This window comes from Scomber scombrus, chromosome 11 (assembly GCF_963691925.1).
Source record: "Scomber scombrus chromosome 11, fScoSco1.1, whole genome shotgun sequence".
NCBI lineage: Eukaryota > Metazoa > Chordata > Actinopteri > Scombriformes > Scombridae > Scomber > Scomber scombrus.
This window is the reverse complement of record NC_084980.1, coordinates 17,535,948-17,558,312: the sequence shown is the minus strand read 5'-3', so window position 1 is coordinate 17,558,312 and position 22,365 is coordinate 17,535,948. Positions and strand designations below refer to the sequence as shown.

Below are 22,365 nucleotides of genomic sequence, written 5' to 3'. Positions count from 1 at the left end.
ATCCACTACAGCAGATGCTATCAGACATAAACCTTTTTTATTTTAACAGAGTTAAATAACATTTTGATTCCGTGCGCAGAAAAAAATACACGCACCATTAAAAGAACTACAAGTGCGTTTATGTTCATCTACGAAACATGGTTTTGTCTATATCCATAAAAACTCCCCAACACTTTTTTCTAAAGTAATTTTTCAACTTTACAATGATATTAGAATATTTTTAAGAAAACCACCATCTAATAATAAAATGTATTGCTGCCACGCCAGAAAAAGAAAAAAGCTTCAGTATCACAAGTGAAACTTAGAAATCTGTCTTTGCGCACCCTAGAAGGAATCAGAAGATCACAACCTGTGCGCTCCTTGATGTATGTGTTGGTGCTTGTGGACTGTGGTGGCTCATCAATGTAAGCATAATTATCACACTATCATCCACTGCGCTCAATAACAGAAGAATCTCATCATGTCTCAACCCAAACATAAAGTACAACTTAATCAAATAGTGTAAATGAGCCATATTCCCATCCGTTCTTCGCACACCATTTCACATTATAACGTAATAAGTGTCACGTCATTACACTATGAACCTGATTTACTAAGATCCCAAATAGTGGGTACTAAATTGCGTGCACGGTGCAATAGATTGCGCGTGCCGTCTGCGTGCATTTTGCATTTATTAACACAGGTGGAAAAACTCCGTCCTGTGCGTATTCTGTCATTGTGCCACTGTCTCCTCCTCTCCACAGTGACAAAAGTCGTGTGTAAAAACGTGTGCAAACTTGACATCACCCACAAAAAATGTGCAAGCTGATCTACTAATCTGATCTACTAAACTGATAATACGTGCTGTCCATTTAGTACGTTTGCCATAATGAATATGTAATATGGGGCGTTTCAACCCCAGTGCGCAAAATACAGGGAGGAGAAAATGCAAATATATTATTCAGCACGCGCATTGTGATTGACCAAACCTGAAGGTATTTTTTCTGACGCTAACTGCGTCTATAAATAATACCTTTAAAGGGCAGGTATTAACCGGCTGTGCACTGGGCACAGATGACTTTTGTCACTGTGGAGAGGAGGAGACGGAGGCACAATGACAGAATACGCACAGGACGGAGTTTTTCCACCTGTGTTAATAATTTTGGAGTGGAATATTTTTGGTTTTACTAACAGCATTGACTTCGTCACAAATACTCTCCCATATGTCGGTTTCTCTGGTAATATTTGTTTTTGTTATAACTCAATATATTTGTTAACCTCTTCCACTAGAACCTGATCACATTTCATGTTGCGCTTGCGGGCTTTCTGCTTGTCCAACCTCTACATAAAGACACGCAAAACCCTCATTTAAATACTGCTGTCTCCACCCCGTTGCACCTGTTTTCATTTACGCAATTATTCTTAATAGATCACCCGCAAAACGCACGCAAACGGCACGCGCAATCTATTGCACCGTGCACGCAATTTAGTACCCACTATTTGGGATCTTAGTAAATCAGGCCCCTAGAGTATAAATTGTCCATTATGAATCAGCATTCACTGTCATTTTCAAAAATGTGTCCTTCTCTTTTGCTTACTTAAAAACATCAATTGTTCTAATGCTAAATACCAAAACTGGCGACCTTTTCAACCATAATCTCATAGGGAGTAGGACTCCCATGTGCAGTTATCGAGCCAAAATGTTCCTTTTCTTCACCACATCTATATTTCTGACCTCTATTATTTGGCTGTGGTGTTTGGCAGCTCGATGGATGAGGTTATGTGCCATCACTGCCTAGCCTTGGCAGAGGAACAGGTGACATTGTGCAAACGCTGTTGGTGTCCATCCAAGTTATGTGTCTGTTTCTCCACATCATGTTGTTAATTAGTTGTATTCATTAAAATACAGTAACTAAAATGTGTTTCTCCCTCTGAAACAAGCCATTTGCTATATTAATGTTTTCACACAATGACTCTATGATTGGCATGTATCAATATTTCTAATCTCCTTCTGCAGCAATGTCTTGAGATACACACAATAATCATACATCCCATTGTTAATTGTCAACATTAATTCACTCCATCATTATTGTTGCCTTCCTCTGCTGCAACAAACTTAATCTCAGCATTGGCAGTCCTTGAAGCCATGCTGCTATCTCTGACCTTGTGCTTAAACAAGAAGGGGAACGTTTTTCTGAAGGACTTTTGGAAGCTGGCTCCCATGAAACCGTAGACTATGGGGTTGACTGAAGAGTTGGCATAGGACATGCAGTTGGCCCATGTCTTTATCTTGTACGTGGCATAGTTGACCTGGTAGTTTGGATAGAAAGACTGGAAGAGGGCGAATATCTGGATGGGACCCCAGCAGATGGCGAACAGGAGAACTATCACTACCACCATCTTGGAGACCTTGCTCCTGATGCTGATTGTTCTCTCAGACAGGAGGTTGACCTGAGGAGCAGTAGTAGCAAAAGCAAGCTATAAATGCAACACATAGTATCATATCATCATATGTTAATATGGTGATCTTGTTAGCAAACAGTTAAGACTGATGAATGTCTAGTCCAATATCCACTCTGTCTTCACTAACTCTTGAGGGAAATATCTCCGCCTTGTTTCCCAAAAGATTCTTAAGGGTTAAAATGATCATAAAATCCAGAGGTGTTTTCCAAAAGCCGACTGAAGATGCTTTTAGAAATGATTGTAGATTAATGAGGAATTAATAAAGAAGCGTGTTTTATTTTGGTTTTCATTTATTTAATTGATTTTTAAGTCTTTGTTTTTCATGAGCACTGGTGTTCTTTGTTAAGTGATATTTGGCATAAAATGTGTGATGGTGATGTCCTCATTTCTCTCTTATGCACAATGTGTTGATCTACAAAATGCCATTATGCTATATTTTTCTATTTTTGGCTTGCATGTTGCTTACCTCACTGTTACATACAGCAAGTCTAATACATAAATGTTGACAGATTGACACACATAGTCATGAAACTTATCGGAACCCCAATTTCTTCATTTAAATGAAATAATGAAGACTGTAGACTTTTACACTTTAAGCTTTGTGTGTGTGTGTGTGTGTGTGTGTGTGTGTGTGTGTGTGTGTGTGTGTGTGTGTGTGTGTGTGTACGTGCGTAGTTTACAACATCAGTTTTGTGATGTGTGTATTTTCATTGTAAAGCTGGGCTTACAGACAGTTAAATATGCAAAGTTAAGTTCAAATGTATTCGTCATCACCTTCAACATCACAGTCGACATTAAGAATCTCTAAATGGCATGCACTTGCTTTAAATAAGACTTTGGGAAATGCATGTAGAAATTTGGAGAGATGCTCTTAGGAAACAGTCATAACTTTTAAGATCCATCATTATCTGCGAATGAGGCCCTGGTTCCTTTGCTGTTAAATGCTCTACTATGTTCACCAGATAGTCACTAACTTTGTGTGCCTGCATTTTAATGCTGGGTATTTAGCATAAAGTTGAAGACTTTTAAGGGCTTGAGAGTGAGCCATGAGAGTGAACCAAAACAGTAAAGTTGTGGGCCAAAAACTGAACATATGTGCTAAAAGACACTACAGAAAAATCTCATGAAGCTAAAGGGGGACTGCAGAGCTAGGAGATTCACTACAAGCAAAACCTTTTACATAACACATAGTCATTTGTTAGCATAGTCAGCATTGTTATTATAAAACTAATTATTATAGCTGCTGTAAAGACAGGTGCTTTAAAACACATTTTCAGAGACAGTCAACATCAAAAGCAAGATAATGAATAAAGGAACAGGTACCGCCAAAGACATATGAAGAGAACAGAAAAGAAGAGCCTTTTTAACATTTAATTTGCTGAAAATTAGTAGCATTAGTAGTCATATCTTAAAGTTGAGTCAAGCAATTAAAGGCATGAAACAAACCTTGTCCATACCTGATAGTTGTTGTCTACAGGTTCTATGGTGGGCTGGCCCACCCTCTTCACCATCAGAGTATAGCAGAAGGAGATAGTGAGGACAGGCAGCAGGTAGGCAGCAATGAACTGGTATAGGATGAAAGCCCTCTCATGTGTCTTTGAGGGGAATCTGTCCATGCAGTACTGCCTGGGGCCATACCAGTAACCCTCCTCGATACGTTGGTACATTAAAATTGGGGTGGACAGGATGAAGGAGCCTGGACAGAACAGCAATTTATCAAAAAATGATTTTTATACACAACTGTTATAGATTTTGTTTACACTCTGTGGTGAATGAATGGATCAATAAAGATCAAATGCAATGAGAAAATGAGTAATTTTTATTAAATGAGCAGGACAGACCGATCCAAATGCAGGTGCTGACTATCATGGCTACTCTCGGGGTGCGGTGGCGGAGGGATTTCAGAGGGTAGACTGTGATGTAACAGCGGTCTCCACTCATAGCTGTCAGAGTGATACAGGTGGCTTGAACTGTCACCTAAGGAAGACAGAGAAACATACATAACACATAGTGTGTACTCCAAAAATGTCATAGACGAGGTCTCTCGAAGTTAGTGCTATTACTGCAATCAAAGCCCAGAACAGAAGACAAACTTTTAATTAGGTTTATAAAGCAATGTATGCAGCATGAATGTTAATTAAGTATCGTAACTCCAGATTCTATGAATATAGTTGTAGCCCTTTAAGAGCTGTCGTTATTGGGTTTCATCCCCACGTAAATGCACAGTCTTGAAGATTGTCTTTCTTGCCACTGCACACTGTATAGTTGTCTCTCTCAGGTCCCAATCTACACTTTATAACACCATCAGGACATGAACTCTGTTCCCAAATAGCCAGTATTTTCTTCAGCTAATGCCAGTGGAGCATGGGGCCTGTCTTGGAGAGCTACGCATATACTCAGAATCTGGAGTTATGACACATAAGTAATGTTCTCATATAGGCTTCACCATTGTCACAATCCAGAGGTTGTCTGAGTATCTTTTTGTATTTGTATGTGTTTTGATTTTATGCATTTGCCATAGATCTCTTTTTCTCTCTCCTTTCCTCTGTGTGTGTGTATGTGATGGGCTGCTGGTGAGCTGGGTTGACTGAATGATTGTTTGTGAGTCTACAGGTTGTTCCAGGAAGCTGATTTGGTCCCGCCTTCAGGCTTTTGATTTTTAAGGCTAGCTTCAACACACTTCCAATGAACCAACCTGCCAGTTTCCTGTTTAAGGGTAAAATGTTGTAGCAAGTTTTGCTCATGTGGAATATCAGGAAGTGGTAGGGGTGGACAACATTTTTGTTAATCAGTAGTAGTTAGGTTAGTGTTTCGTCTATTTGTGTTGATGTTGCTTAGCTTTAGTGCTTTTGTTTGTTATTGTTGACATCACTGTCTCTCGCTGAAAATAAACAATTTCATTTGGTGGGAAAGGGGATTTACTCATGGAAAGACTCAACTTAACAGGGTGTTTTCAAAAGCACATGTAACAGTTGTACATGTGAATAGCAAATCTGTAAAGTTTTCATTAAATCATGTTTCTGATGGTGCGCAGGTGGTCGAGTGGTTAGGGCGCATGCCACATACACAACAGACCCCGGTTTGAATCCCGGCCGGAGGACCTTTGCTACATGTCACACCCCCCTCTCTCCCTTGATTTCCTCTATCTCTGCTGCTAATAAAGGTCTCTATGCCAGAAAAAATCTAAAAAAAATAAAAATGTTTCTGATTATTAAATACTAACGCAGGTTGCATTTCCTATAAAGTCAAGCTCTTTACATTTGTATAAACTTCTTTTTTTCTTTTTTTTTAAGTACCACAGTTTCCATACAAACTATCACAGCAATTTGTGTCTTCAGAGCACATATCACTAGTTTAGGTGGTGTAAAAGTTTACCACCACCTCTATGATGGAGTACTGTGCTTCCAGTCTCAGTTAATTACATTACATTACAAGGGGGAGGAGAAACTCGAGCAGCTGTTTTGCACAACTTTTGTTTCAGATGAGCTCTCCAACTCGCCTGAGGTTTTCCAAATGAGCTCTAGTGCTTTTAAAACTGAGGAGCATGTGGGATGAGAGGAGTGAGGGATAGAGGAAATGTACAGAGGAACAGGAAGACGGAAAGCAGAGACGAGGCTGCATTTGCGATAAGTAGTTTTAATTAGCATACGAACAAATCATTCAATTTAATTTTTAATAGGGTTCAATGATGCTTGATTCAATTAAACTCAGAGACATCAGAGGAATGACAATGTATAGCCAAATAGAGAATTCATGTTGCGGTGAAACATTCCAGTATGTAGACTTCAACTTTTGACAAAATTCCGAATATAAACATTTTTAAAAAAAGGCCTGACAGCATTGTGCATCAGTCTCATATTTTGACGTGTTTCATCTAAAACCAGCCTTTGATTATAAAAAAATAATGCACATCACTTTACTTTATTCTCACATTCATTATGTTCTGCAGTAGAATGCAGCCTGACTGGAAATGTTCTCTTTCCATCTCTACACTGATATCAAGTAGAGCAGGATGGACATAACATTTATTTTAATTATCTGTAAAAAATAAAAAATAAAAAAAAGAAGACATTTTGTTCACTTAATTTACCATACTTGTTTTGAAACATGTGCAGCAGGGTGAGAGATAAGGGGTCAAAAGTTCCCTCTATGCTCCGTTCCAAATAGGATCTAATTGTGTCCATCATGTATATGTGTCTATCCTCTTTCTCTCTTTCTCTTCCCACCGCTTATCCATAACTCTGAAGCCAGCACCCATTACCCTCCAAAGGTTTGGAGCACTACATCAGTGTTTCAAAGGATATGATGAGAGAGACAGAGAGGGTTCATGATAAGTTCAGTGTTGATACCACTGAGGAAGTGGATACAGCGATTTCTCAATTTTTAAGGAGCTTGGCACATTAAGACTGCACTACTTTGATATCTTTAATGCATGTCTATTCAAAAGGGACTGGATTGGATATCACAAAGAGAATATATTCCGATATGAGCAGTGTGGCACACAACCTCTATTTCTTCTTATTTCTTTTGGTGAGATAAGGAAACATCAAATTGGGTTTTACAAAATATAGGGTGATGTGATGGTGTCTTGACAGGCTGTGGATGTTGGACATGAGGGCAAAACTGTGAAAATAATTTTGATTTGAGGATAGGTTCACAATTTCCAGACTTTTTCTGCCCTAAAATAACAATCAGGTACCCAAATGAACACTGACAGATGTTTTTTCATGCTGTAATACTTCTTCATTCTCATATTTACCATTAAGAGATTAATTCATAATGTAAGTGATGGGGGCACAATCAACATTCCTCCTGCCCTGCAAACATGTTTTAAAGTTTATTTTAAGCTATTATGAAGCCATAGCCATCCAGATTAGTCAAATAAGGTCAATATGTCTTTTTAATGCTAAATTCCCTTTCTGTTACAATCTAGCAGCTGCACAAGAAAACACTGTCCACCCAGATATAAAGAGGGAATTTTTTTTATTATTTAAAAGACTGTAAATGTGGAAAATACATGCAACATGCAAATGCATCTTTGCTTAAAATGTGGCTTGTGGATTTTGTCCCCCATCACTTAGATTGTAAGTGCATTATGAAGGGGGTCTTCTAATGACCAGTATGAACAGGGGGCATGATTAAAGCAGGAAAAACATGCTTCAGTGTACATGTGGGCATCCGACTGTTGTTTTAAAATAGACTTGAAACAATGATTTTCTCCCCCTCTTGCCTTCAAAATCCATTTCTGTCTTAGGTTACTTTTAAACAGAGCGTGAAGTGAATTTGATTAGGTATACAACACAGTTGTGAAGATTAGCTGTTTAATTAGTCAATCAACCTAACATTATAATTTTAGACTATTGTCATCATTTTGAGTCATTTTTTAATAGGAAATGTTCAAATTCTGTGATTTAAGCTTCTCAAATGTGGATTATTTTGAAAAGAAGCTGATAGTCTTTGGATTATGGACAGCTGGTCAGGACAAAACAAGACATTTGAGTCAAGTTAAGTCAATTTTATTATAGTGCCAAATAACAGAAGTTATCATGACACTATTCATATAGAGCAGGTCATTTAAAGGCATCACCTTGGGCTTTGAGAACCAGTGATCTACATTTTTAATCATCTTATGATATTTTATAGACCAAAATGTGAATCAATTATCAAAAAAATGAATTGAAAGAATAATCTATAATGACAATAATTGTTAGTTGCAGCCCTATGTTTTGCATGTCATCCTTGTTTTATGACGCATCTATTTGAGAAGGAAGCAGAATTTTTTTTTTTTTTAATATATTTTACTGTAGTTGAAAATGAACTTTATTAAATGCATCTTTGAAAAATAAATATTCTGATTTATTCAGGCAATCACCTTAAATATTAATTACAAGAAGTATAGCATTCAGTCAAATGTGCAGTGGGCATTTAATATAATTTATGTGCTTCTCAGTTTTTTCAAAGATGTAGAAGAGGCATCTGTCTCTCTATCTTTCTGCCCAGCTCCCACTATGTTTCTTTGAAATTACCACCTATTACCTCTCGACTTTTCAACACCACCCCAGCGACATGGGTGGTAAAGGAAAGAGAGTATCTTGTCAAAGGTGTGAAAAGTAGAAACCACTGACTTTGATTCATTTGGTGCAGATGGATAGTTGCTCATGGTGACAAGGAAAAGGAGACATGTGGCCCAACACTTTCAAAGGGATGTACAGAATGTGCTGTCTGCATCTTCTCCTACTCAGTGCATGCTGAGTATAACCTCATGATATATACAAGAAACAACATGTGGTTCTTTATTCTTGGACAAAAAAACATGATGCCTTACAAGGTTGTCTTACGCATCAGTTAATTTAAAGACAGAAGGCCAATTTGAACTTTTTTGGTCCGTTTTCTGTTTTGCTTCCATTTTATCTTCCAAGAACCACCTGTTCCAACAAATGTTGAATTTGACATGTGTTCGCATTTCTTGCAGCAAAAGAAGGATGAGTGAGTCACAGATTAAAAGTTTTCTGCATAATTTATAAACTCATCAGCCTTGATTAATGCAGCAGGCTTTCATTTTATATACTGTAGCTCGAGTTGTACGACTGACAGTTTAAAGCCCCATTAGTCGCCCCAAGAGGCTGCAAAATTCATCACATGCCAACAAATGTTGAGCTAGCTAAATCTCTTACCAGAAATTGAGGTAAAGTCAAATCCGTCTGGAGGATGGTACAAAGGGAAAAGCCATTGGGTCATTCGTAGGAGCAAAGTATTTGTCCTCCAAGGAGTATAAAGTATAAAGATTAGAAAGGCTTAGAGCAATTTGAGAGAGGGGATTTTTTCCAGCCAAGATTTGCTTTATAGAGTGCATAAACAATCGGTAGTTAACATTCCTGAAATGCAATTTGACATGGGTTGTTGTCACTAACAGTCTCACTGTTTCTCTTATTTTCTCACTAATAATAAGAGGGAAAGAGACATGTGCGAGAAAAGAGAGGAAGAAAAACAGACTGAACAGAACTGAATTAGGAGGTAAAAACCATGGAAATAGAAAATCCAGATGTGGTGCCATTACAGTGATGTTTAAAAAAAAAATGCTACAGAATTAAGGTAAACTACTTGGATGATTGGGGGTTGTATGAAGCCCATAGTCTGTACACAAATAGAGGTCCATTATTATAGTAAGTTAGTAGTGTCACCATTGTGATTCGCTTTTAGTGAAACATTTTATGAGACCTTATTTGTGACTTACAAAACAAGGATTATTTCATTCATTTTCTTGTGTGGTTGCTATGGTGACTGAAAACTTGACAGTGTGTTTTGCCTTTAACCACACTGTGTGTCTTTTTTTGTTAATTTCAATTTTGGATGAGTCAAGGATTTGAGTCTATTTACAAGTTTCTTTTACCACTTTGGAGGTACTAAGACTTTCTCTAACAGCCCAAAGCCTGTGCAGCTTTAAAAAAAAGTTTTAATTGACTGACCTAAATGGAGCATTAGTTAAGGCAGAGTACTGAAGTCTACTTTTTCATTCAATTTTGCATAATGTTTTCAAAAAGCTGCATGGCTATCAGCTGACCAGTAACATCCAGTCATATTCATGCAGGTGTGCAGCGTGGCTGTTTTACCCTAACACTTCTCTCACTATGCTGATTTGCTCATGCTCAAGCTCTTGCCAACACTGTCTACTGCTGTAGCTCCCTCCACCGCCCCAACCTCTTCCATATGTGCTATGTTTTAAGTATTGTTGATTTTAGTAAAATGTAATGTTTATGTATGTTTCTTAAGAAGGCATTAGTTCTCCCAGAAGGATCCTTGTTGCTCCTCTGAGTCTTTGGGCTAACTAACAATTACCACTAAAGGGACACATCAAGCCCAAGATCCCTAATGCTGTTTCAATGTATGTCATTGAAAGGTTGTGAAACTGGCCGTGCATGATATAGCCATGCAAGTATGAATTAAGTTCCCACAGGTGTCAAATGTTTATTGCATATAATCTGTAGAGGCCTGCAAATGACAGGAGTTATAAATCAGGTTTTTACAAGAGACACATTATGCTACAGTAGATAATCACAGCTGCAATCCAAATAAATGTGTAATGGAGAAGTAATACACATTCTGTAGTGCAAAAACACTTTAATGGGGGCATATCATGCTCATTTCCAAGTCTACACTTATATTCATTCCCCTTTCCAAATGAACCCACTCTTCTTATTGGCCAGCTTGTAAGATTTATGGCAGCTTGGAAGGCTATGTAAATAAATATTATAAGTAGGATTTTCACTTATTTTCTCATTTTCTTCACACGAAATGGAAACTTTCCAAATACATCCATACATGTTCGAATCTGAATCTGATCCGAAATACGAAAGAGGAAAATGTGAAAAAGGCTGCGGAATCAATGGCCATTTTCGGACGTATGGGAACAGTCTGATATTAGTTGGTCAGTTGTCAGATGGTGAGGTAACTGGGCTTAAAGAGCGCTCAGCCTGAAGCCTGGCTTTTGATACACAGGGAGCATTTTAACATACATTCACATCAAGTTTTGGAACTTTGACCATGTTTAACATAAACATCCGAAATCTTAACAGTTAAAAAAAAATAACAGAAAATCACAGAAATCTACGGAGACTGTAAAGGATCATAAATTGAGTCTAATGAGCAGAGTCTAATTTGTATTGATTTGCAGGTTGTTGTTGCTCTGATTGAACTACTGAATGTGTCTGTAGTGTTCTCTGGACATTTGTTCTTCAATAAAATCACAGAAGATTAAAAGTTCACTATATTATTGATCAGTCTGACGAAATGTGCTATAATTCCTTTAAACCATTATGTTAACACTTTGATGATTTTTTCATGCTTGGTCCTGATTTGCTGAAGTCCGTTTTACACTGCTATATTACAGCTTATAGAACCCTGATTAGAAAATTGTGCAATCCTTTATTACCACAGATAATATCTGATCAATAAAAATCATTCCACTTTGATTTGCCAAAGACTAAAGTGATTTCATAGGACAGTGTCAGAGCTTGAGCATAATGTTTAAATCAGCTGCATCAAGTTTAAAGTTTCAGAGCTCTACAATGTGCAGCTGTCACCAGAAATACGGGAGGCATTGAGAGTGCACTGAGCAACCAGAAATTATATTAATATTAATATTATTAATTATTTCGTGTGCACGTTATACTTATTATTTAAACAAATTAGTATTAGTATTAGTATTTTGTGCACAGTATTTTTGCACAGTATTTTTTTTACACTGCCCTATCTCCTCAAGCTAATGAAAACAAAAGTACTTTCCAAGGAAAAGGTGACTGTCAACTCATTAGTATTGATTGAGCCCTGAGTCATTCTCTGCTGTGGTATCAAGTTATATTATGTGAAATTGTAGAGGTGGTACCTTTATCAGACAACATGTTGTTTTGAAAGAGACTTCCCATGCTGTGTCTCTATAGCTATTATTCACGAACTATACAAACTTTGAGACACCACTCAAGTTACTGGTCTATATTCATTTGAATAATGTCTCATTATAATCATTAACAACCGAATTATCGTTTACTCTTGTATAAATGGTGGCAGGTCTCCGTTCAAAGCAACGGATTAAAACATTTTAAACATACAGGGTTATATGATAAAGGTCAGCTCCTTTTCAAAAAGAAAAGAAATTAGCAAATAGAAAAAAAACAAAGCTAAAATAGACTTGCTTGATATACAATTGCTGTCTCTAATGTATTAGTCTCTGTGTCCACGTGAATAAGGTAAATCGTGTCTCTTATTTCACAATTAAAAATACTTTTAGCCTTTCTGCTCGCCTGGCTCTCAGACTGACGTCTTACCTTTCAGTGCTTAAATTAGCCACATACGTCTTTCTGCATTCAAAAGAAAATGACTTTTCTTTTCATCTGCCTGACAGATCGTCTTCTCCTCCCTTCCATTTTTATAATGGGCTACACTTTAACCCAATCTCCAAATCAACTATCTAGGCTTTTAACATCCATGTAATTAATTTTTCAGCATATTCTGGTCAAGCTCAGTTTTCCAGAGCATCCTTTTTTGTTCCTTTGAGACAGTGTTGTTTAACATTATGCATTTGAACCTGACAGCTTGCTTATTAACTAAACAGTAGCTGTGGCAACCCTCCACTTCCTTTATGCCCTCACTGACAGTGAAGCCTTTTTGAGCATTTTGAGTCTGGATGCAGATTTAGCTTTTTAGAGTAATTTATAGTTATTACTTCAAGACTAAGTGACGACGTAATTACAGTGTAGAAGAGGAAAGTGACCTTTTAAGATCAGAGTAATGTATGTTTGAATAAGCTGCACGGAATAAACAGGTTGAAGCCTATGCTTGTTTTGCTTTTGTATGTTTTACTCATGATCAGGTGCACCAATTTGTATTTTTGTGTTAAAGGGGATGTATCATACACATTTCCGCATGTCTATATTTTTAGTTTGGGGCTCTATTGTAATATGATTTACAGTTTTTTTTTAAACTGGCCCTGTATGCAGCACCTTACTTAAGCCTGAAACAGGCTGTTTTAGCTCCTGTCCTGTCCTGTTCTGATTGATGAGGCTTCCAGCAGCTTTCACTTCTTTTGCTCACTATAAACTCTAACTATTATTTACTCAAAACGGACCCTTCTCAAATACATCCATATATGTCTGAGCACAAATATAATCAGAAATATGTGAGTGGACAACATGAGCAATCCGTGCAACAACCTTAGCAAAAAAGAAACAACGTTTAGTGTTTAACACAGACATGGTTGGTTACTGATGGCGCTCAAACTATGATCGGTACAAGGGCTGGTGGTGATGTTATCAGCCATAGCCGCACATAAGCAGTTTTACACTGTATAATTTATCAGTCTGTGTTGTGTGCAAAGCTTAGTGGTGATCTCGAAAACATCATGGACACTATAATGAACATCATGAATTTCATTCACTCAGCATTCAACATCATCATCAACCAAAATGTCCTTTAATTAAATCAGGACAAAACTGAGGTAAATGTTTTTGGCAATAAAGAGAAGAGGATTGCTGTCAGTAAACACCTCGAGTCACTCTCTCTAAATACTAAAGACCAAGTCCGAAACCTTGGCGAGCTGATAGACTCAGATCTGACTTTCAGCAGTCATATCAAATCAATCACCAAAACAGCCTTCTATCAGCTTAAGAACATATCCAGAGTGAAGGGTTTTATGTCCCAAACAGACCAGGAGAAGTTGATTCATGCTTTCATCTCCAGTAGACTCGACTATTGTAACGGTCTTCTGACTGGACTCCCACAAAAAAGCATTAAACAACTGCAGCTCATTCAGAACGCTGCAGCTCGAGTTTTAACCAGAACAAAGAGATCAGAGCACATTACTCCAGTTCTAAAGTCTTTACACTGGCTCCCAGTCAGCTATAGAATAGATTGTAAAGTTCTGCTACTGGTCTACAAATCACTGAATGGTTTAGGTCCAGAATACATGAATGACATGCTAGTAGAATATAAACCCTGTAGGGCTCTGAGATCTACTAACTCAGACTGACTTTCAATTCTTACTGTTGAATGTTTGTTTTTATGTAAAGCACATGAGTTGCCCCTGGGTATGAAATTTGCTATATAAATGAAGCTGCCTTGCCTTGCCTTGCCTTTTCCATCTGCTGCTTGCTGACACGTTTGCTGAACACACAGACTTACTCGTTCATAACAATGCAGATGGCCCAGCAAAGTTTCTGTGAACTCCGCAAGGAGATTGTGTCTTTCCTTCACATGTATAAACACAAATGGGCAACAAACCTCTCGGAGCACATGTTGGAACAGTTTATGGCAGAAGTCTACTTTCTGTGAGACATTTTTGGACACTTGAACACTTTGAATCTCAAAGTGCAGGGGTGGAAAACGTCTATTGCTGATTTTTTTGAGAGGCTTAGTGCCTTCAAGACAAAACTAATGCCAACAAATTTGCTGCACTTCCCATAACTTCATGCGTTCATGAGCACAGCACAAAACACTTGTCATGACAGACTTCATGACAAAATTGACTGTGAATTTACTGAGAGGCTTCCTCATTCCCACTGAGGTATTGTAGTTTGCACGTAACCTGAGGCAAACCCCTGTGTAAAAGCAGAAGAGGTAATGTGTTGTATTGATGAGAGCATCTTTTAGAAGTATTTGATTGCTGTGGAGTCTTCCTTTGCTTTAAAACAACACTTGCAGGCTGAGGTTGAAGTGGACTTTTGGTCTAACCATGTTAGCCAATATCAATACGGAAAGTGGCCTTGCTAATGCTGACATTGTTTGGATATACTCATAGTTGTTCCATGCCCAATAAGAAGTTGCATGAGAAACTATGTTGAAAGAGCAAAATCAACAACAAGTGTGATTTCTCTGACTAACTCAAACAGGCTCAAAATGACATAAGTCTGATATGTGCAATAGTTCTGTAGTATAGTAAATCACCTGTTTAAAGCCTGTAATGCTACCTTGGTGAAAATGTAGTAAAAAAGTTATGTAAAATCTGTTTTATCATGATTCAAACAGGACAACATGTTATTAGTCTGGAAACTGTTTTACTGTTTTCGCCTTTAACAAATATTAATATGGACCTGCTATAAACACCATGTGTCTGCTTTGAATTGTTTTTGATAGTATCATGAACAAGCCCATTTATTGTTAGTCTGATGGCTATTTATTTACTATGTTCATTTTGCATTTATCATTTATGGATATGGACTGTTTCAAAAGCTCCTGGTGTATGCTTGGAAGTGCTGTTTAGGATATTACAAACAGGCCTACTTACTGTTAGTCTGACAGATACTGACCTCTCAGAAAACGCCCGATGTCTCCTTGATTTTTTAGACTTTTTGCACTTCTGAATCAAGCTTTCCTACTTTTTTGCACTAGACTGAAATTGATCATAATTATACCATTACACCAAGTGAACGAAAATGTGCACGACTAGTTTATTCCGTGTAATATATCTATTGACCTTGTACTGTAAGAGTTTTTTATTTTTAATTTGTAGCCATTAATTGACAAGGTATTCGGTGTGGCCCATAACCTCAGTTTATTTTCCTATTTGGCTCTCTTGCTGTTGATGTTAAATTGCTCTGAGCTAGAGTGTTGTTTTTATTATAAGGACAGGATCAAAAGAACAGCTCATTCCAATTATTATGTAATCATGGTGACTAATTTTAACTCCTTTTGATTGAGTTTGGATGTCATTGAATTAGTTCTACATGTACTTCGTAAACTGTGTATTTATGATGCAGCTTGCCAATAGATCTCCAGAAGGTCTTTCCAAGCTGTGAGGTTTGATTTTATATAAACTCTTTTTATAAAATCCAGACATAAAAGTAAGAGCGGTCTTTAGAGCGTTCTTGAGACAGTCTTTAACTGTAAAAGGACAAGCTGTGGCCTCCTTGAGCGGTTTATAAAGATGGCTTTTTCTCTGACACACAGCTGAGTTGTGAATACAGCGCACATTTAGCTGTTGTCATTGAATGTTATTTGATTGTACTTATAGTCTTAATGTCATTGATTTGAGCGGATTTATTAAATCATAATAATTATTTGGTTTTGTTCAAGTTAAGAGCAAATCAGACATGTTTCATAAATGTTTTTCTGTACTTTAAATGCAGAAAGAACAGTGAGGTTCTGTGTACGAGAAAACACATTTCTGATATATTATAGTGATAGGAGAGTTGTGGTTTTACCTGCTGTAGAAAGGCAACAAATTTGCACATGAAGTTGCCAAAGATCCATCCAGGCAGAGGATAGAGCGTGGCAGTGAACGGGACGCAGCACACCAAGAAGATGATGTCAGTGGCAGCCAGGTTTGCTGCACAGAGAGAAAACAACACGCAGGATGTCTGGTGTTACTTAATAGGCGCTGTATCCGCAGATGTGTGAAGATTAGGTGTGAATGTAGTACAATAATGCAGCATACCACCTCTTTTCTTCAGAGAAAAATATAAACTATCAGTCTAGTTACTAATTAGAGGGGTGGTAGCTTGACATTTTCTCTTCAAAGAATTGTTTGACATTTTGGGAAATATTTACTTTCTTGCCAAGAGCTAGATGTGAAGATTACTACCACAATCATTTCTGTACAGTTTGGCACAAAGACTGGAAACAGGAGAAAACAGATACACAGATAACAAAAGTCACTAACAAGCTATAGAGATTGTAACTCACGGAATAAAACCACTGATCATAGGATGTGACAAATGTAACGTATGTGTGATACACATGACACATAATCCTTGACATTTCATGAATCTAAATGTCCTGATATAAGTAAAAATCACATATTTGCAGTCATTGTACCAACAGTATCATTATCTGACATAAGAACGTAGAATTGTAGCATTTGCACAATCAATTGCAATGCAGTGCAATTTCCCTGCAACAAATACTAGTTTTTTTAAGGTTATTATGTTCAGTTTTGATGACACTATTGAAAAGGTTAATGATAAGTTGGGTAAATTGGGTGCATCTCATGTCAACTACTAAGAGACTAAGCATCAGCATTTGTTTTCTTGATGACATGCTGTAGGTGTGTTTAGAAAACCAATCATTTCTGACAGACAACGGGTCATACAGAACACCAGCTCACACATTCTTACAAAAATGAAATGCTTGATTTGAATCCACATTCCTTATTCAATTCAGAGTAGACACAGAAATATAAATTCATGTTTCGATATTACGCTAAGCAGACGCTGTTATGATAGCCTTGGTAGTGTGATCTGGCTTTCCCTTTTCTCTGTTTCATCTATCACTTTGATAAATATGCCACACATCGTTTCCTATTTGTTTCACTAGCTGATCTAATCATGTTCTAGTAGCTGGAATATAATGCTGAAAGGGTGAGCAGATGGTGCAGGCGCTAATCTAATGTTGCTGAATATTAAACTGTTTGAATGCTGTGGCCTTGGGATATTATCCAAGATCAAATTCATGTCACATCCGCGATGCACTATGCACACACAGACATAAATAGTTTTGACAGTTCGATAAATCACAAAATTGCTCAGACCTTTGCCTAATTTACACACCGGATCTTGTAAATATGTATATCTAAGTGACGCACATTTGTTATTTTTATCTTTATCTTTTGTGAAAATACCAGTCAATCAATCACCTTTGCAATTCTCCTATGTGTCACTGCTCCACCAGAGGTGCTGTAATTGACTTCAAGATCAAAAAATCAATCACCCGCATTTTAAGTCAGTGTGCACTGAATACCAAAGAGGATGAAAGACAGGAGAATGATTGATGCACTGCTTCGATTTCTCTTGTTTTACTGTTTTAATTTTTTGAAAAAATAATGTACTTATTTTTCCTATTGTTGATTACATTAAAATTAAAATTTCAGAAATCATTTTAAGCTGTGAGCTCATGAGCGATGAAAATTGCTTATTTGCACAAACCATCAAATTGTATTCAACAAGACTCTCAAAACACCCCAAGCAAGTAATTATCATACCTGTTTGATCATATTTTCTCCTCAGGTGTCCTGTCTTAGAAACGATTTGCACTTAGTTGTGATTCAGCACACACCTTAATACCTGCCTCATGCTTAAGAGGGAAAAGTGAAACCTGTAATTAACACTGACATTCTCACACATAGCTGTGTGCTAATTGAGGAAATGAAGAGTGTCCTTTTTAACCCCTGGTGGTTTTTTGAACCAACAACTGACATGCAATGAAGCGTTACTGGATAGATGAAAGAGAAAGAGATATGCCTAAATACAAGACACATTTTATCCCAGTGATCTCCAGGTCTTGCATTACCTGTCTTTTCACACGTATCTTCTACAAATCACAAGAAATCCAAAATTACTAAACACATTTGCATTTTTAACTTTTTTGTCTTACCTATGTAAAAGTTGGTCGCTGTCCTCATCTGCTTGTGTTTGGAGATGACATAAATAACCAGAGAGTTGCCCACCAGTCCCACCAGCATGATGAGGGAGAAGAAGAGGGGGACTAGCCAGGCGTCTGTGAGGAAGGGGTGCTGATCCCCTTCCTCTTCCTCCTCATCCCTGCGTTCTCCCTTAGAGAAGTTTGCCTCAGAGCCGTTGAGCCAGAGCTGCTCGGTGGAGTTCCAGAGCCTCTCGGACGAGTACATCATGACAGAGCGAAAGAGATAATTGTGAGGGAAGCAAGAGAATAGTCGCCAAGGAGAGGAAGAAATGGAAATTAGGAGAGAAAGTTGATGGTGTGTGAGTGTGTGTGTGCATGTGAGGCGTTCAGCCGCTGGATCTAGTCTGCTACCAGGCTAAGAGAGTGCTAGGAGAGAAAGATGCATAACATGGAGAAAGAAGGGATGAATTTATATGTGTCCAATACAGGAGATGGGGGGTAAATCAGGAAAGAAAGATGCATTAGAGAATGTGTGACAGAGGTGGGAAACAGAGGTGCCAGTTAGGAAAAGTTGACAGACAGAAGGTAGGCATGAAAGGTGAGTGTGTCTGAAGAAAAACTGAATTTAGAGGGACAAACTGGAGAAAAAAAAGGAATGCGATTATTAAATCAAAAGTTGACAAGGTGAATAAAAAGAAATGTGAGGTTGGAGGGATGGAGGGGAAAAAGAAACAGACAAGATGGGACAAATACCCATCAAGTTGCAGAGAGTTGTTTAATTCCTTGCAGTCCAGAGCACAAATAGGAACACAAGGGAGACAGTGAAGGAGTATGGAGGACAGAAAAAAATGTGTTCAAGTGAAGACGCCAAAGAAAGAAGAGGCACAGGAGAGAGCAAAAAGTGATTATTCAGATCAGGTTGGATGAAAACTGCCCCCTTTCGCTACCACCTCACAGTTTTAAAGCATGCTGTGTTTCATTTTGGTAGATAGAAGCAAGCCTCCAGGCAGCCTTGGGGACTTGTTCACAAGCAGCAGAGTGTATGCTGAGAGGACAGACAGGTATCTTCTATGAGCTCGGTCATCAAATACCCAAAGGTAATCAATCCAGCTTCTTTTCCTCGAGTTTTGCCTCTGTTTGTTCCACTGCTGTTTTTCCTCTGTAGTGTGAGTAGAGCTTCTTTTTTTCAGTCAATTTCTTCCAACCAGGAGAAGGGGAAAGTAACTTGATTCAAAGAAGATGCAGGGAATCTTTAATCTATAACCTTGACAAAAGTAAGCCTGTCAAAATGCTTTGTATTGAAAAAGAAAGAAACCTCAAGCATTGACTGTAGTCCACTCTCCTAGCGCAGTGTCGCAGTTTGCCTTGACTTCCCTCGGGGAGAGAGCAGAGCGAAGGAGATGCTGGCAGCTTTATAGTTAGAGCAAGAGCAAGGACACACAGACGCAGTCGGGAGAGGAGGTACGCACACACACACACACACACACACAAACACACACACACACACACACACACACACACACACAGTGAGTCTGAATGCATGTGGGTTACTGCATGATTCTAGGATAAATGATGTAGGGTCTCCTAGCAACGGTATCCCTCAATCCATCATTTTCTAAACCCAAAAAGAAAGAAAGACAAAAAAACCCCTCTCTCGCTCTTTTTTCTCATTCTGCTCCCCAGGGAATCACAATAATTTAACACCTGCAGCTAACATAGATAACATACCTTTACACAGAAAGAAAAAAATTGCAAGGATGTTATTATAATTTTCATATCAAATTAGACATTCAATGAAATTCAGTAAATTTGTGCCCATTAATACCATAATGTGACATTAAAACATCACCTTGAGATCCTTGATCCATGTTATAAAATTCACTTCATCAACATATCAATTGTATCTATATGTTAGACCTGAAGTAGACCATCTGTGATTGTTACACAGAATAGAAAGAAGAGCTGTGAATATTTTCTGCGCAGCACCTGCAAAGAATTTAAGGATTTGCATGTATCTCTTGCTTAGTCATCCCGGTTAATCAATCCATTACAGTTTTGATTTGTCTTTTTTGATGTTTTTAAAAATCAGTTTGTGTGTTAGTCTTAATGCAAATTTTAGCAGGCTTGAAACTAAATATTTCATACATAAATCAAATTCAGCATCAAAAAAAGCAGTCAAGTAAATAAGAAGCTCTTTTAAAATCATCTATTTTTTTGCATTTGATGTTAAATTGTACATGATAACTCCACCATGCCTGCCAGCAGGTCTGCTGTCCAATGCAAATGAACAAATGTACATTATGCACAGACTATTAGGTCAGAATGTACTGCCAGATGCTGCCTTGAGCCGAAGCAATAGATGCGACCAAGCGTTTGGTGAGGAATACATCTCGATCTAGATGTACTGTGTACTATTTCAGCTCCTGAACATCAATATGTATTGAAAATTCTGGATTCTGATTGGTTAGTCGGTGCCCATTGTATTCTGTAATGTAGAGTATAACCAGATTATTTTGATGCAGGTGTTTGCACAAATAATTATTCATTATTCATGTTCATTTACATTTACCATAGACACTTACAGTCTGACAAGAGCAACACAGATTGACCTGGGAGTGGTGCCCTGCTCATACACACAATAGACAGTCACCTAAGTAATTCAAAATCCCAGTTCCCTTTGTCCAGGGGTGTAACTTAGTTAGTTAGTTAGTTAGTTAGTCAGTTAGTTAGTTAGTTAGTTAGTTAGTTAGTTAGTTAGTTAGTTCTCAAAAAATCATCATATAATGATCAATAAAACTAAATAAAACTTCTAATTCTAGTCTCTTCTCTTCAGAGAGACCAGTGAACCTGCCTGTTCCTATAGCGATTCGTAATGTACCTGAACATTACTGCTAAACTTGCCTTATATAAGTACAAAGTAAAAGCAATATTTCAGTTCTCTCTGCACACCCACTCAGTGCTCTTTTTCTTTCTGTGTAGTCTTTGTAGACAATGCAAAGTTGAATGTTTAGGCATAAAAAATGAACCCTTAACAGAAACTGCTGTTAATCACCAGCGAGAAGTGTCAAAAATGCATTCAACACAAGTGGAGGGTCACAATACCTCCTCTGATGACGCACATTGAGTCAATCAGATTTAGTTGACAGATTTAGCTGACGTCACTCTTTCTTTCTGAAAGGAGCACACATAATCCAAAAGAAAACAGATCATTATAGTGGAAACTAAGCAGTTTTGAGTTTCTCTTAGTTTAGAACAAAACTCTTATTCATTGGCAAGTTTGAAATAGTTATGTTAAATGTTTTTTTTTCATTTGGTGAAACTTGACTTTTTCTGATGGCCTTTTTTCATACAAAAACAAAAGCAATCATGTTGATCAAAGTGGCAGTTGTCTATTGTAGGCATAATGAGAACAGATAATCATGGGTGAAGTGGAGCCTCTTGTTGGATCAGCTGAGTGTTTTGTATACTTTTCAGCAACTGTTGACCAGTAATTACTGGTATTGTGTGACAGATGAGAACAATTTTTTCTGAAATTTCCTCTTAAATAAGTGTAATAATGCAGCCATTAATTACTCTTACATCAATCGCATTCAGTTGAACTATAGCGCCAACAGTTTTTTTTTTACAGTTGGACACAATATTTATCATCAACAAGCAAACTGAATGTCATTGTTTGCATAGAGTTATAACTTGCTCGCCTGTCGGCTTGGTGAGTGAGCAGTCAATTAGATTTTAGAGTTGATTTTAAAGTGTCCATTTCCAATCAACAGGGGGGTGCTGACTGTGCTGCAAAACAACCGTAGGTCTAAAGTAAACTGGGGAAGGCAAAAGAAAATTGTTCTGTAGTTGAGACTTCCTCAGATTGTGTGGTAGGTACATAAAGTGCAGCATATGTGCAATGTTTAGTTGAATCCCCAGGACTGCTGATGTAAACAAAATACATAAGCATAACAAAAATTGCGAATCAAACCAAAAGCAAATGTCACAGCTGAAAAAATTGAAAAAAGTAAGCATCACAAGTTTACAGGATAAAAAATAGTCCTAATATTGTATACCTTGTATCCTGTATGTAGTCGC

At 37.7% G+C, this 22,365-nt stretch overlaps 1 protein-coding gene across 1 annotated transcript; it reads right to left on the bottom strand.

Moving 5' to 3' along the window:
- Window positions 1-2,049: 2,049 nt before the first annotated feature.
- kiss1ra (KISS1 receptor a) lies at window positions 2,050-18,556 on the bottom strand. Its single transcript, XM_062428641.1, has 5 exons — window positions 18,301-18,556; window positions 16,134-16,258; window positions 4,284-4,419; window positions 3,900-4,138; window positions 2,050-2,430 (listed from the first exon to the last, which is right to left on the bottom strand). Exons 1-5 carry the CDS (start codon window positions 18,554-18,556, stop codon window positions 2,050-2,052), a joined length of 1,137 nt encoding a protein of 378 aa, XP_062284625.1.
- Between the last annotated feature and the right edge of the window lie 3,809 nt (window positions 18,557-22,365).

Bases quoted from the DNA above. Each gene is read 5' to 3' on its own strand.
- kiss1ra (XM_062428641.1), bottom strand. From the start codon at position 18,556: ATGATGTACTCGTCCGAGAGGCTCTGGAACTCCACCGAGCAGCTCTGG. The intron at 4,139-4,283 runs GTCTGTCCTGCT...TGTTCTGTCCAG, and splicing joins CAGCACCTGCATTTGGATCG to GCTCCTTCATCCTGTCCACC. The intron at 2,431-3,899 runs GTATGGACAAGG...ACTGCTCCTCAG, and splicing joins CTGTAGACAACAACTATCAG to GTCAACCTCCTGTCTGAGAG.